At 31.6% G+C, this 13,293-nt stretch overlaps 2 protein-coding genes across 3 annotated transcripts; both read left to right on the top strand.

Moving 5' to 3' along the window:
- Positions 1-3,708: 3,708 nt before the first annotated feature.
- On the top strand, positions 3,709-7,796 carry LOC110631521 (dol-P-Glc:Glc(2)Man(9)GlcNAc(2)-PP-Dol alpha-1,2-glucosyltransferase). 2 transcript variants are annotated; one of them, XM_021779383.2, is made up of 9 exons: positions 3,709-3,814; positions 4,033-4,209; positions 4,302-4,390; positions 4,711-5,044; positions 5,996-6,266; positions 6,453-6,590; positions 6,664-6,865; positions 7,090-7,232; positions 7,314-7,796. In XM_021779383.2, exons 2-9 carry the CDS (start codon positions 4,120-4,122, stop codon positions 7,571-7,573), a joined length of 1,527 nt encoding a protein of 508 aa, XP_021635075.2. In that variant the 5' UTR covers positions 3,709-3,814; positions 4,033-4,119; the 3' UTR covers positions 7,574-7,796. The 2 variants fall into 2 exon arrangements, with proteins under 2 accessions (XP_021635075.2, XP_021635077.2); XM_021779385.2 differs by lacking the exon at positions 3,709-3,814 and having other exon boundaries at positions 4,160-4,209; positions 4,752-5,044.
- Positions 7,797-9,452: 1,656 nt separating this feature from the next.
- On the top strand, positions 9,453-13,080 carry LOC110631502 (squamosa promoter-binding-like protein 3). The gene is made up of 2 exons (XM_021779355.2): positions 9,453-9,897; positions 12,776-13,080. Exons 1-2 carry the CDS (start codon positions 9,590-9,592, stop codon positions 12,876-12,878), a joined length of 411 nt encoding a protein of 136 aa, XP_021635047.2. The 5' UTR covers positions 9,453-9,589; the 3' UTR covers positions 12,879-13,080.
- Positions 13,081-13,293: the final 213 nt, after the last annotated feature.

Below are 13,293 nucleotides of genomic sequence, written 5' to 3'. Positions count from 1 at the left end.
ATAGTAATTATTAATAAAGTAAATAAGATTTATTTTATAAAAAACAAATTTACCACACAAATTTTCTTAGTTTTAATATAATAAAAAATAATTTAAAATATCTCTTGACTGTAAATACTAAAAAAAAAAAACCACCGTCGTACGTGGGAATTAATTTCTATATTTTGTTGCATTTTGATGCAGACTAAGGATAATCGAAAGACGGGACAAGCACACGTTAGGGCCAGTGGCTGCCTTCCCAGTTGAAGGAATTATTCGCCATTATTAATAATTAAGCTTCACAAGTTCTTACTTGCGGATGATATTGCCTCAAGCATGAATGTCTTCCATAAACTGACAATCACATCCCTCCTAGCTCCCCCCTTTTCTAGGGTTAGAATCCCAAAATGGGAGAAGAGAGTTTAAAAGGGCAGGGCACGTGTCAAGTGTAAACGTAATATTATAATCGAAGAAAAGTGAATAGGCAAAATAACAAGTGTAATCAAGAATTAATTAATTAATTAATTAATTTAAAAAGTATTTAATTTAATTTATAAAAAATAATTTATAAGTATTTAATATATATAAATTAATTTAAATTTATAAGTATTTAAAATTTTAAATAATTATATATTTAATTAAAGTGTTTATAAGTGATTGATCGACAGATAATATATTTGATGAAAAATAATTTATAAATATATTTTTTATTAATATTATTAAAAAAAATATTAAATAAAATTTATGATTAAATTTTAAAAATTAAATGAAAAAATATAATAAAATATTTAATTAAATTAATTTATATATATGAAATTTAAAATTTTACTACTAAAATAAAAAGTTGAATCTCGTTAGTTTACTTATTTTAACTTATAAATTTAATTTATAAATTTAAAAGTTAATATAAATAATTAGATAAGTTTATTTTTTAGAGCTGGTTGACCACCCTCTTAATCCACCAAATGACTATCCAAAACAGGACCAATTTAATTGCTTATGGTAATGTAATTAGCAAGCTACACAGTTGGGTAACGTGGATTTTTTTTTTAATATTTTAATAATTGTTTAAAAGACGACGTTAGAAACAGAGATTTGATTATTGAATTAATGCTTGAATGGCAAGAAGCTAGGTATATGAGGATTGGGTAACAGTAGTGGTAGTGGTCAATTTAGAGGTAGAGGTAGGTCCTACCTACCCAGTCACTCACCACCCCACTACCACCGGACAAGAAATGCCAATTTGGCAAACATGAAAGAAACCCAACACGCACGTTAAAGCAAAAGTCTGCATAAGAATCACAGAGAGAGAGAGAGAGAGAGAGAGAAGGGAGGTGGGCTAAGGGGACCAAAGCATCAAATCTAATCCAACTATGCACATCAAAGGCTGACCATCACGCACCTCCAAACAATGTGCAGACAAAGATCTCTCTCACTCCATTTTGGTTTTCTTGGCCTTTTCTTTTATTTCTTGCTCACTTAATTCTTAGGGCACTCACCATACCAAATATACAAAGACACATATCCTTAAATTTACCTAGTGAAAGTATAATAATGCCCCTCATTGGTACGAAAACACTTATCACTGAACTTACAGAAACAAAGGATAGCCTTCACATTTTTCCCATATTATAATAAAGTGGGAACTGGGGAGTGCCCTTCTTTATCACATTTAATGGATATATATAGTGGATTCTTTGAAAAGAGCATGATATTCCATTTTGGTGAATCATGTGTACCAGTACCTCCAGTGCTTGACGTGTAGTGTAATGGATGCTAATATATATATATATATATATATATATATATATATATATATATATATGACTGAAGACTATTCAAAAGCTGAGAGTTTGGTCGAGTGGAACAAAGGCATGGTCATGGTGATGGTGGTGTCCTTCTCCTTCATCATATCTCAAACAATCAACACGCAGGCAATGTTCTATGACAAAAATGATGATGCCATTCCAAATATGAGCTCATCACAGTAACCCGCTCATTTTCCCCCACACGTTCTGTGAATATACTTTACTTAATTATTGCAACACATCAATCACTAAAGTTTTTTTTTTTTTTTTTTTAAACTATATGCAATGCAATTTTTATTTAAATATCACCACACCAACTAGTGATGGCTGATGGGTCAAACTTGCCATAAAAGAACAAAAGAAAAAGTTAATTAGTAGTTAATTTATAATTTGCCAAAACTCAGGCAACTGCCTGCAGCAGTACTGGTTGAATTGGTTAAAAAAAAAGGCATAAGTGGGTTTCATAGATTAAAGTGATAGTGGAGAGCAAATTTTACTGCAGAGAGTCAAACATGGGAATGAATGGAAACCTAAGAAGCAGGAATGTGCATGGAAAATTCCAGCCAAGTTCTGCTATCACTTGTGGTCTTCAGAGAATCTTCTCTCTTAACGCACAATATCAAAAGCTTGTGGACTGTTGCTCATGGAAGTTTCAAGTCTAGTGGGGTACTAGGGAATGTTGTGGGGGACTATTCTATTGTTTCTATTATTTCATTATTATTTATTTTTTAACACAAAATTTATCTTATTTTATAGAATCAGTCCAAATAGACAGTCCAAATGTTGGTAGACTCAATTCCACATGACAAATAATAATAATAATTGATTAAGAAATTGGGATGATGTGGAGAATTTTCACTTGGTGCAATTAATTCTAATTTCTTATCAATGTTAATTTAATCAAAGCAACACTATTAAGAGAAGCATAGAATTATAAAAAAATATATCATGGGTTGATAATTTTGTTACATCTTATGGTGACATGCTTACGTTATCTAAATTCTCTAAATTATGATCTTATGTTGCTGCCAATATGTCTATGGAAGATCAAAGAGAATGATTACCAAAATATCTTGTTGTGATTAGTTCAGATTATTTTGCAATCTTAGCTACTTAATTAGGTCTCTCTCTAAATTAATGCATATTGCTGGAACATGCCACATTCAAATATATACCATCCTTATAATTGAGTAATTTATTAATTTTCTTTTATCTTTAAAATGTAAAAAAATAGAGAGATTTTTAAGTTTGAATCATTCCATTAATTATTATGAAATTTATTATTTATATACCTATATAAAGCAAAAAAAGTATTTTGAATAGTTTTATACATGATATTCTCTTTTATAATATTGTCACGTAATATTCTTTATTATATATAATTTATAAATTATTTAATAATTATTCTATTAATATTATAATAAGTAGATATTATTATAAGGTAACTTATAATATATTAACATATATTAATTACATACATTTATATTGATATTATATATAGATAAATTTTAATTATTTATATTATGAAATCTTAATTAAAATGTTTGAGAAATAAAATTAATAAAAATAAAATTTAAAATAATTAATAAAAAATTTAAAATATTATATTATTGTTATATATTAAAATTAAAAAATATATAAATTAAAATTATTAGTATTTACGTGTATTAACACAAGTAATTTCCTAGTTCAAAAAAAAAACTACCCCTTATAACTCACAAATTATTACTTAACGTATTAAACTTTCATTCAATGAACAAAAAATACCATTTTTCTAAATCAAAATTTGAGCATTAATTTATATTTAATTGTTCAATCTTGGACTGGCCCAAAGATCCCAGACATTTTTGGACCGTCAGGCCCAGTTTGATGAACTGTTGGATCTTCCTCCTGGGCCTGATAATTGTTTCTAAACGGTGCCGTTTTTCTTTTCATCTTCAATTTCCTTCTCATTGTCTCTTCCCAGCTCGAGGCCACTTTTGAGTTTCTTCATAGTGGGTTGAACGCAGCTGCTGACATATTCGCCGGTGAGTTAAGCTTGAGTTAATCTAATAGCAATCCTGTATTCGTGAGTATTTTAAAGTTTTAAAAGTACTATTTATGAAGAAAATTACTGGGTTTAAGATTTTGCTCTAGCAAATTTGTTGATTTGATTTCTGAGAAAATAGATGAACTGAAAATGTTTGATCATTTGCCAATACCTGTATGGTATCTGAAAATTGCCTAATTGCAATGTCTGTTGCAGCTAAATTGAGAAGAAGAATTATGCTGTATTTGCATTTCGTTTTAATTGGTAAAGTCTGGCAAAAAGAACAATAAGCGAGAGTGAAAGATGGGTAGATTAGCAGTTGCAGTGATAGTGAGCTCGTGGGTGATTCCCACATCAATTCTTGTCAATCGAATTGTGCCTGAGCCTTACATGGTAAGAGTTTTTGTAAGAAAGTTATTATCATTATTATTATTTTTCGTCCTTCCATTTCTTTCAAGATATTAACAGAAGCTCATCATGTGCAGGATGAGATATTCCACATACCTCAGGCTCAACTGTACTGTAAGGGTAATTTCTGGAGTTGGGACCCCATGATAACTACTCCTCCTGGATTGTATGCTTTCTTTCTCATTCCATTTAACTTCTTCTATTTAACAATAATTGTTATGCTTATATTCTGATTCACTATCCATACGCACATTGTGAATGAGAGTTGCTTTCTACAACTTGGCGCCCTATTTGGTTTACCTATTTGATATGTTTTTCAGGAAAGTATCAATATTTCCAAATGGGATGAAAAAAGTGGTGTCATCCTCTGCCTGAAAATAAACTAAAACAATTTAGAAGCAGTTTTAAAAAGTGCATGAAGTTTAATTGTGTCAGGTTAATTACTTAGTTAGAGAAGTTGATACATGCAATGGAAAACTCTTGCAGGTACTATCTTTCACTTGCCCATGTTGCTTGTTTGTTTCCAGGCATGTTTTTTGTGCAAAAGGTGTCATCATTTGCTGAATTGTGTTCTACTTCAATGCTGCGCTTTGTAAATGGTGTTTTGGCGATATTATGTGGCATCATCATCTATGAGATAATTACTCACTTGAGGCCGACTCTTTGTAAAAGAAAAGCAGCTTTTTTTGCTGTGATCCTAGCCCTGTACCCCCTCCATTGGTTCTTCACTTTTCTTTACTATACTGATGTTGCATCACTTACTGCAGTGCTTGCTATGTATCTCACATGCTTGAAGAAGAAATACTACTTCAGTGCATTGGTAATGAAGTTATCTCAAGTGTCCTTTTAACGGTCATCCACATTATTATTTTCCTGATACAACTTAAGATAGTATGATAGAATCCTGAATTTCTTTATTTTATTCTATGTTTTACAATAGAGCATTCTCTCATGCCTTAGACATTCATAAGAGGAAATTTTTTGAGGGAAGCAGGGAGCCTTAAATTGACAATTCCTTTAAGTTCTTCCTTCAGAATGAAAACCTCAACTTCAGGATTGCAATCTCATATACTTCTTACAATTTGTGTCCCTTTCCAGCAATAATTGGCTAACATTTCATGTTTCTTCATAACTAGAAATTAGAAATTATCATGGGCTAAACTTGGATGACTAGTTTCTGAAGGAATGTTTTGAGGTGTGATGCCTTGGGCCTAGTAATTTCAATCAAACATTCAATGTCATCATTGATGTCTCAAAATACAGTGGTGTTGCCTCACAAGTCACAACTACATCTTCCTCTAGATTTAATTCAATTACTTTTATGAAAGTGCATATAGTTCTTTTTTGACTTTGAAGTGATAAAATGTTCTCTTTTTGGTTGCTTAAGGGCCAACACATGCCTCATTCCTTTCAATTACTTCAATAACCTTGCAGTCTTTGTCTTTATGGCCTGTTGTTAGATGTGGCTTATAAAGAATTCTAAATTGGAAAGAATTGATTGAGAAATTATCTGAACTAACTTCAATCGAAGCGCACATGACTTTTATAACATCATCAGCATATTGCTCGTCGGAACTGTAATATTATATTAAAGTATCAGTGTATTGCGCATTGATTTCATTTTTGTACTTTTGTATCATTGTTTTCTTGAAATGCAATGAAATATCAACCTAAAAGATTTATGATAAAATTTTTGATATTACTGATGGTCTTTTGTTTTCTGGAACTTATCATCTCTTTTTTTTTTTTTGTATTTTTTATTTTTTTTCAGCTTGGAGCCTTTGCAGTTTTCATTCGACAAACAAATATTATATGGATGCTTTTTGTCGCATGCACTGGGGTAATAGATATTACTCTGACCCATCCAAGAAAAAAAGTGAAAGTAGATGAGTTAAATGAATCAGGGAAGGAAACTGGCCGATTAATTCCTAACAATTCTGTCTCAGCAAGCTCAAATATGAGAAGACGAAAGCCCAATAGTGCGGATGCTAGCAAATATTCAGCAACTGCTGCAAATGGCTCCTCATCAACCCAGTCTTCAGGTTTTAATCTGCATCATGGTTGTGTTTTTGTGATTGGTGAATTTTTGCCAAGTTGTACTCTGCAAATACTATCTTCCATCTCTTATGGGCCTGAAAAATAAGCTTGCCAACTTGGTTTGTCCTGCACCGCCTTGTGCATTCTTCATTCTCAATGCTAAGATTACATCATTTGACATAATCTTGCAGGTTTTCTTGATGAGATTCAGGACATCTGTTTGGCATCATGGCATATGAAGTGGAAACTTTTCATATCCTTTTGCCCCTTCTTTATGGTATTGGTGGCCTTTGTTGCTTTTGTCCGTTGGAATGGCAGTGTGGTTCTTGGTACTACTCATATTATCTTACTCTATTTGATGGAGTAGGAATTTGTTTCTTACTCTGTTTCTTGATGTTTCAGGTGCAAAAGAAGCTCATGCAGTTTCACCTCATTTTGCACAGATAATGTATTTTAGTCTGGTTTCTACTCTGGCAACAGCCCCACTGCATTTTTCTTTATGTCATGTTGCAAATATGTTCCAGTCATTCTGGAAGAACAGACTGGGCTTTTTTCAGTGGTTAGTGGCTCTTACTGCCGGCTTCCTCTCTGTTCATTTTTTCAGGTCAGTTCAGACATCTATATTATATCACATGCTGAATGTTATGAAACACATAATTCATAGCTTGTCTGCTAAAACTCCATAAACTGGGTTCTTGTAGAGAAATATCTTTTGTTGGATTTGTAGGAAAGAAAGTCACATCTTTACACTGTTTTGTATGTCGACTATTCTTATGTACTCTATTGTCTCCATCTATTTCATAATAAAGTTGACCAGTAATGTTACAGCATAGCCCATCCCTATCTTGTTGCTGACAATCGGCATTATACCTTCTATCTCTGGAGGAAAGTCATCAAAGCACATTGGTTGATGAAGTACTTTTTGGTTCCATTTTATGTTTATTCGTGGTCTTCAATCTTCAATATTTTGGGTTAGTATTATCTCTCTTCATAAATTAAGGTTTGGTATGTTTGAACTTCATTTTGACCTTGTTTTTATCATCTACTGGTAGGGAAAGTTCGACAGAAAGTGTGGGTTTTGACATATTTCTTGGCTACGGCTGCAGTCCTAGTTCCTGCTCCATTAATTGAGTTCAGATATTATACCATACCATTCTATTTGTTGATACTTCATTCTCATATTGATGATAATGAAAGTTGGATTGCTATGGGACTGATGTATTTGGTAATCAATACCTTCACGATGATGATGTTTTTGTTTAGACCATTCAATTGGAACCACGAACCTGGGGTCCAGAGGTTTATTTGGTAGATGGACTCCTGGAAGATGCTTCACATTATTTTCACATTTTTAATTTTTATCACTCGGGGCTCTGCCTTTGAGAGGTGTGTTTTAGCTTCCAAAACAATGGAACAAAATTACTTCTTGTTGCTTTATGACTCTGGGATTCTATCCCGTTGATCTCATGATCGAAACTCCTTGTTCCTTTTTAACTTGCTTGCAATGAGAAAAATAACTCATTGAGATGGCTGCAGCTTCTTGCATTTTTGTCTCTGGTATGCTGGTGCGACCGCCACCGCCTCCATTTCTAAATTGTTCATGCATCTCAACAATTTATCTCGTTCTCCCCCATCCCCTTTAGTTTCTCTTAACTGAAGAAATGTAATGTACCTAGCAACTAGGGTATGGTTGGGTCATATCCGTAGTATGTCTTAATATGCTAACCCAAAGGACCAACCACCCTTCAAGACGTGATACTGTTTAAGTCGCATTCTCAGGGATTCTACGACGAGTCTGAGGTAGCTTTTTTATTTGCATTGGCATGCGATCTCAGCGCGTGTGTGTGTGTATTTTTCCTTGATGATTGAGCAATCAGAGATTATAGTGACTTACTGGTATTAACTGTAAAATTGAGACACCATTCTGCCCTATAATTGAAAGGTTCTAGTTTATGCCTTTATGGTACTTGCAAGAAGATGGCCTGTTAGGTGTTCTATGTTTCTAAGCCATGTCTGCTAGGAGAACTTGTTTTAAGTCCATTAAGCAGCAGAAAACCCAAAATTCTTTTTCTAATATAAAAGCTACCAACAGAAAAAACTCGTCTGGATTCGTGAATGGATCCACTGGCTAGTGGGCAGCACTGGTGTCTGGTTACAAACTTCTTTTTTTTTTTTTTTTTCATTTGATTCCCACTAATACTTAAATTCAAGATCCTCACTGAGCTAAAACTCATCAAAAGAAACTTGAAATATTTGATAGATGAACATCTATGATTCATATATTGAAATTGAATGCATTGGGTCACCATTCTCCAGTCCTTAGTCCTACATGTGAGCTAGCTACAACACAAACTCATTGGATTTTGAACAAAATTCGTTTCATTTCAAGCTCTATTCAGTACAAGGAGCTGGAGTTGGAGCTGCCCCAGTACAAAGGGGGACCAACTTAGATGATAATGTAGTAGGAACGTGGTCCTAATTGGTGAAAGAAAACAATAATGCATAAGAGATAGGTTGCCTGCCCACTTTGCTTAAAAACTGTTGGCTACAGCAAAAATATGAAAACAAATAAGGGAAAGGTGAAAAAGGAAGAATTAGATGCCAAGGACATATAATAGATTATGATCGTACCAAATGCATCTAATCTTGATAGAAAAGTTTGGAAAATTATTGAGCCATAGTTTTTTCACCTTTCACCTTTCAATAATACAATTGAACATGTATGCAGGGGTATACTTTATTATATATTTATGTCCTCCTATACAGAGGTTTCACATCTTATGTTACCTTGAAAATTAATGCATACATACACATGGTACAAGAACAGCTGCCAAGAAGGCCTACCTAAATGACCGTTGATGTAATATGCATTTTCCAGGGAAATTTCTTGTAGATTTCAAAAGAGAGATTTCCTGTTTATATATGATATTATTTAATTAATAGCAACTTGTTCATTAAATTAGAGTATCTGCGTGAAGTCTTGATGTATTATTTATTTTTTAATTAGACCTAGCAAGACTATTTTCAGATCACAAATTAACGTGGGCTCGTAGCCTAGCCAAATACAGTTGTAAAGAAAACAGGATACGTATTTTTACCCCTATCATGTTCTTATCTTTGAGCTAACTTAAACCTTAACTTTCCTACCCTTCTACTGTGGTGATAGAGAATAAAAATGAAGTCTGTGGTCCTCACACATAAGTCTTCTCATTTCTCACTCATTTAACAAGGGTCTTGGTGTTTTTTCTCCTATTCTTCTTCTTCTTCTTCTTCTTCTCCATCTTGGTTATTGCTTCTTTTGTTCTCTTCTTCTCTTGCTTCTCTCAGTATGGAAACTACCAAAGCTGAGGGAAAAAGGAGGTTGAAGGAGATGGAGGATGAGGAGGAAGAGGAGGATGAAGAAGAAGCTAGTGGGTTAGGGTTTGGAGATGATGAAAAAAAGAAGAAAGGCAAGAAAGGATCTAATGCTAGTGGGTCAATGCCTGCAGCAGTTTCCTGCCAGGCAGAAAATTGCACCGTTGATATGACCGATGCTAAGCGATATCATAGACGCCATAAAGTGTGCGAGTTCCATGCCAAGGCTCCCTTTGTCCTTGTTGCTGGAATCCAGCAACGCTTCTGTCAGCAATGTAGCAGGTGAAACCCTAATTTTCATGTCCTTTCTAATCTTTCCACTTCTAGCTTTACAAACCAAAATTCTTGACTCTTGATTCCACTCTAATTAAGGTCCATTAAGTCATTCCCAACAACGTGGAGAAAACCCTAATTTCTAGGTATTTTTAGGATTTCAATATAACCATTCTCTTTCTAATAAATTGATTTCATAAATAATTTATACATAAATAATTTTGTTATTGATTTCTCGAATTATAAAATGAAAGTTTAAATTAAATTTATATATAAAAATTAAGTTTTAATAACAAGAGTCTATACTTTATAAAGGATAAAATTAATATCTGATGATAAAATGAGATATTTAATAGATAATTTAAAAATAATTATTCGTATTACACGTATTCATATAAAAAAAAAGTTATAACTCAAAAGCGAATATTGATAATTAGCTAGTTATTTGATAATTAAATACTTAGATCTAATTGTGTTGGGTGGTTAATAAATCACTAGATTTATCTAATTGAAAACTACTCTCTGGTTGTGCCATGTATACATATATATATATATATATATATATATATATATATATATATATATATATATATATATATATATATATATCTAATTGAAAACTACTCTCTGGTTGTGCAATGTATATATATATATATATATATATATATATATTTGTGTGCATGGATGTTATTAAGAAAGAACAAGAATAAATAGAGATATGTTATCAACTGAGAATAATCTTGAATAAAATATTAAGACTAAAACTAATTTGGATGTTGCAAAGGCTCCTGTATATATATTTTTTCCTAATATATTTATCAAGCTGAACTAATTAACCCTTCAATCACAAACACAAATGGTAGCTTGTTTTCTCAAAACTTATTATATAAACAAATGAAATTAATCAGTACTGAAACAGTTGATGCATTGTATGATTATTACGTTTAATATATTACGTTTATTAAACGTAATAATCATACAATGCATCAACTGTTTCAGTACAGAATAATTTCATTTGTTTATATATATTCTTATAATGAAATTAGTTTCTGAATTATATATACATATATATACAAAGATTGCTTTCAATTCAAACCTAACCCTGAGTGAGAGAGCTCACAATTCACGCATGACAAAACAGTAGAAAAAAAAGGTGAAAGGATGTGAGCTGGAGATCACAATACAATTATGAATCATTCCAGAAGCATTAAAAGGGGCAAACCATAAACCCCACTTGCATTAATGTCTTCTTTGAAGTCCTTGTTTTTCCATTTTTCATTTTTTTATATATAAATCACTGAATATCCTGTTTAAGACCTTATAATATCCCAATCTTATCCAATGATTTGCACAGAAAAGACAAATAAAGAATTTTTTTTTTTATTAAAATCTGCAAATAAGCTTAATTACAGCTTAGCTTAGTTCTAGAGATCCTAGAGCTTTGAGAATTGAGGCTGTTGCTTGAGACGGAGCATCGATTTTTTTTAAGGGAATTGATAGAATGGTAACTTGAATATGAGTCTATCAGTTATTAAACTAAATCAGGTGAGGTATGTTCCTTTAATTCCCAGTTATTTGCCTAGTTGATTTTCATGACAAATTTTTTCTTGTAGAAACCTTATCCATGATGCTTGGTTACGATGTTAAACATGTTTGATTTATTTATGAGCATGCATAATGTTTAATTCACTTGTATGCATAATGCATTAATTTTTCTATGGTTGGTCTCTGAAGGGATGTGAATTAAATGTTCCTCTTCATTCGTACATGACCCATATGGTTTAACTATCATTAGTTTCGTTATTATTTTAGGCTATATTATAGAGTACAATGAAATGTCTATAATAGAATATTTAATTACCTTACTTTTCATTATGCTCTACATTGTTGCTGGTTTTGTTTTCACATTTCAAGATTTTTTTATATATATAATTAATAATTTTCTTAATATTGAGAAGGTTGACTTATTATTAGTGAGATTTGAATTCTAAAAAAAATATCTTATTAAAAGTTATTTATATTTTTTTTTAATATAAAACACTTGCGTATACAGAATAGTAATGAGAATGAATCACCATAATTATAATTTTAATGAAATTCTTGTTTCTATATAACCCACACTCATATACATTCCATAACCAACGTAAGATCCAAAGATCCCAAAGAATTAACTAAATGGCACATTGTTTACACTTCAATGATATTTTAATTAGTTAGCTCTTTTTTTAATTAGATCACAACACTTAAAATTCTAAAGAGTGTTTTCTTTTTTATAAATAAGTCGTATATTTTTTTACGAAAAATTATGTAAAATTGTTTGATTATAAATAGAATATTTTATTAGTCAATGCCATTTTTTCCCATTTTAGAATTAAATTTTTTAAAAATTACACTATTACTCTTTCTTCTTCAATTGATCTCTAAAAAAATAAACTTTACTACTTTTTAAAATATCTTTAATAGTTTAATTTTCTATTTTTTACTTAAATTTCAACTTAAATAGTGTAAAATATAATAAATGAATTTTTAGTTCATTATTTTAGTAACTTTTTCTAAAATTCTTCAATATTACAATGACATTCAACTAAAATATTTTTTGTCAAATTATTTTAAAATATGATGATTTAATTTTCAATATGAAATCTAGGTAATACCTTAAATGATTCAAGCTGAAAACTTAAATTTTAATTATTTTAAATTAAATAATTATTTTACTATCATCCATTTCTCTCTGTTATGGAACAAATAATTACCGTCGCACTAGTACACAGAAAAAGTTCTAAATGTTTGGTTAAAACAGAGACCTTTTGGGTTTAATTTTTTATGAACTTTTCCAGAGGATTTATGCATCCGTTTCCTGTGTGTTCCTTTGCGATGGTACTTGCAGGTTCCACGAGTTATCAGAATTTGATGACAACAAAAGAAGTTGCCGGAGTCGTTTGAGAGGACACAATGAGAGGCGCAGAAAAAGCTCATCTGATTATCATTGAGAAGGCTCATATTGACAAAAAGCTTGCTACTCACAGAAGAGGTATAGGCTTCAAAAAGATGGAGAAAATTAGATCATTTCCTAATAAAATTGCCTCTTCCAAGCATATTTAGACCGGTTATAGATCTAAATATGTGTCATCTCTAGCAAATGTTGATGCTCTCTCTCTTCTGTCAATTTAATAATGTGCAACTTTCACTGTACACCAGCTAGCACTTTCTCAATGTGGAGGCATTTGATTAACCCCACAATTTATATGCCTAAGTGCATCAGACAAGTAACAAGACAAGGTTCCCACCACGAAAATGCAGAGGGATGAATTCTATCAGAAATAATCTTGCACATTCCTAGAGTCAATAGCGTCATTGATTCATGTAGATCCCATCGTTTAATATATGTACGATCCACTTGAATCA

Source organism: Hevea brasiliensis, chromosome 18 (assembly GCF_030052815.1).
Source record: "Hevea brasiliensis isolate MT/VB/25A 57/8 chromosome 18, ASM3005281v1, whole genome shotgun sequence".
NCBI lineage: Eukaryota > Viridiplantae > Streptophyta > Magnoliopsida > Malpighiales > Euphorbiaceae > Hevea > Hevea brasiliensis.
This window is presented reverse-complemented; position numbering and strand designations above follow the sequence as displayed.

What these genes read in the sequence shown, in the direction of transcription:
- LOC110631521 (XM_021779383.2), top strand. Translation starts at nt 4,120, where the DNA reads ATGGGTAGATTAGCAGTTGCAGTGATAGTGAGCTCGTGGGTGATTCCC. An exon ending in TTGTGCCTGAGCCTTACATG is followed by an intron (nt 4,210 to 4,301) that starts GTAAGAGTTTTT and finishes CATCATGTGCAG; the next exon opens with GATGAGATATTCCACATACC. An exon ending in ATAACTACTCCTCCTGGATT is followed by an intron (nt 4,391 to 4,710) that starts GTATGCTTTCTT and finishes AAACTCTTGCAG; the next exon opens with GTACTATCTTTCACTTGCCC.
- LOC110631502 (XM_021779355.2), top strand. Translation starts at nt 9,590, where the DNA reads ATGGAAACTACCAAAGCTGAGGGAAAAAGGAGGTTGAAGGAGATGGAG. An exon ending in TTCTGTCAGCAATGTAGCAG is followed by an intron (nt 9,898 to 12,775) that starts GTGAAACCCTAA and finishes TGGTACTTGCAG; the next exon opens with GTTCCACGAGTTATCAGAAT.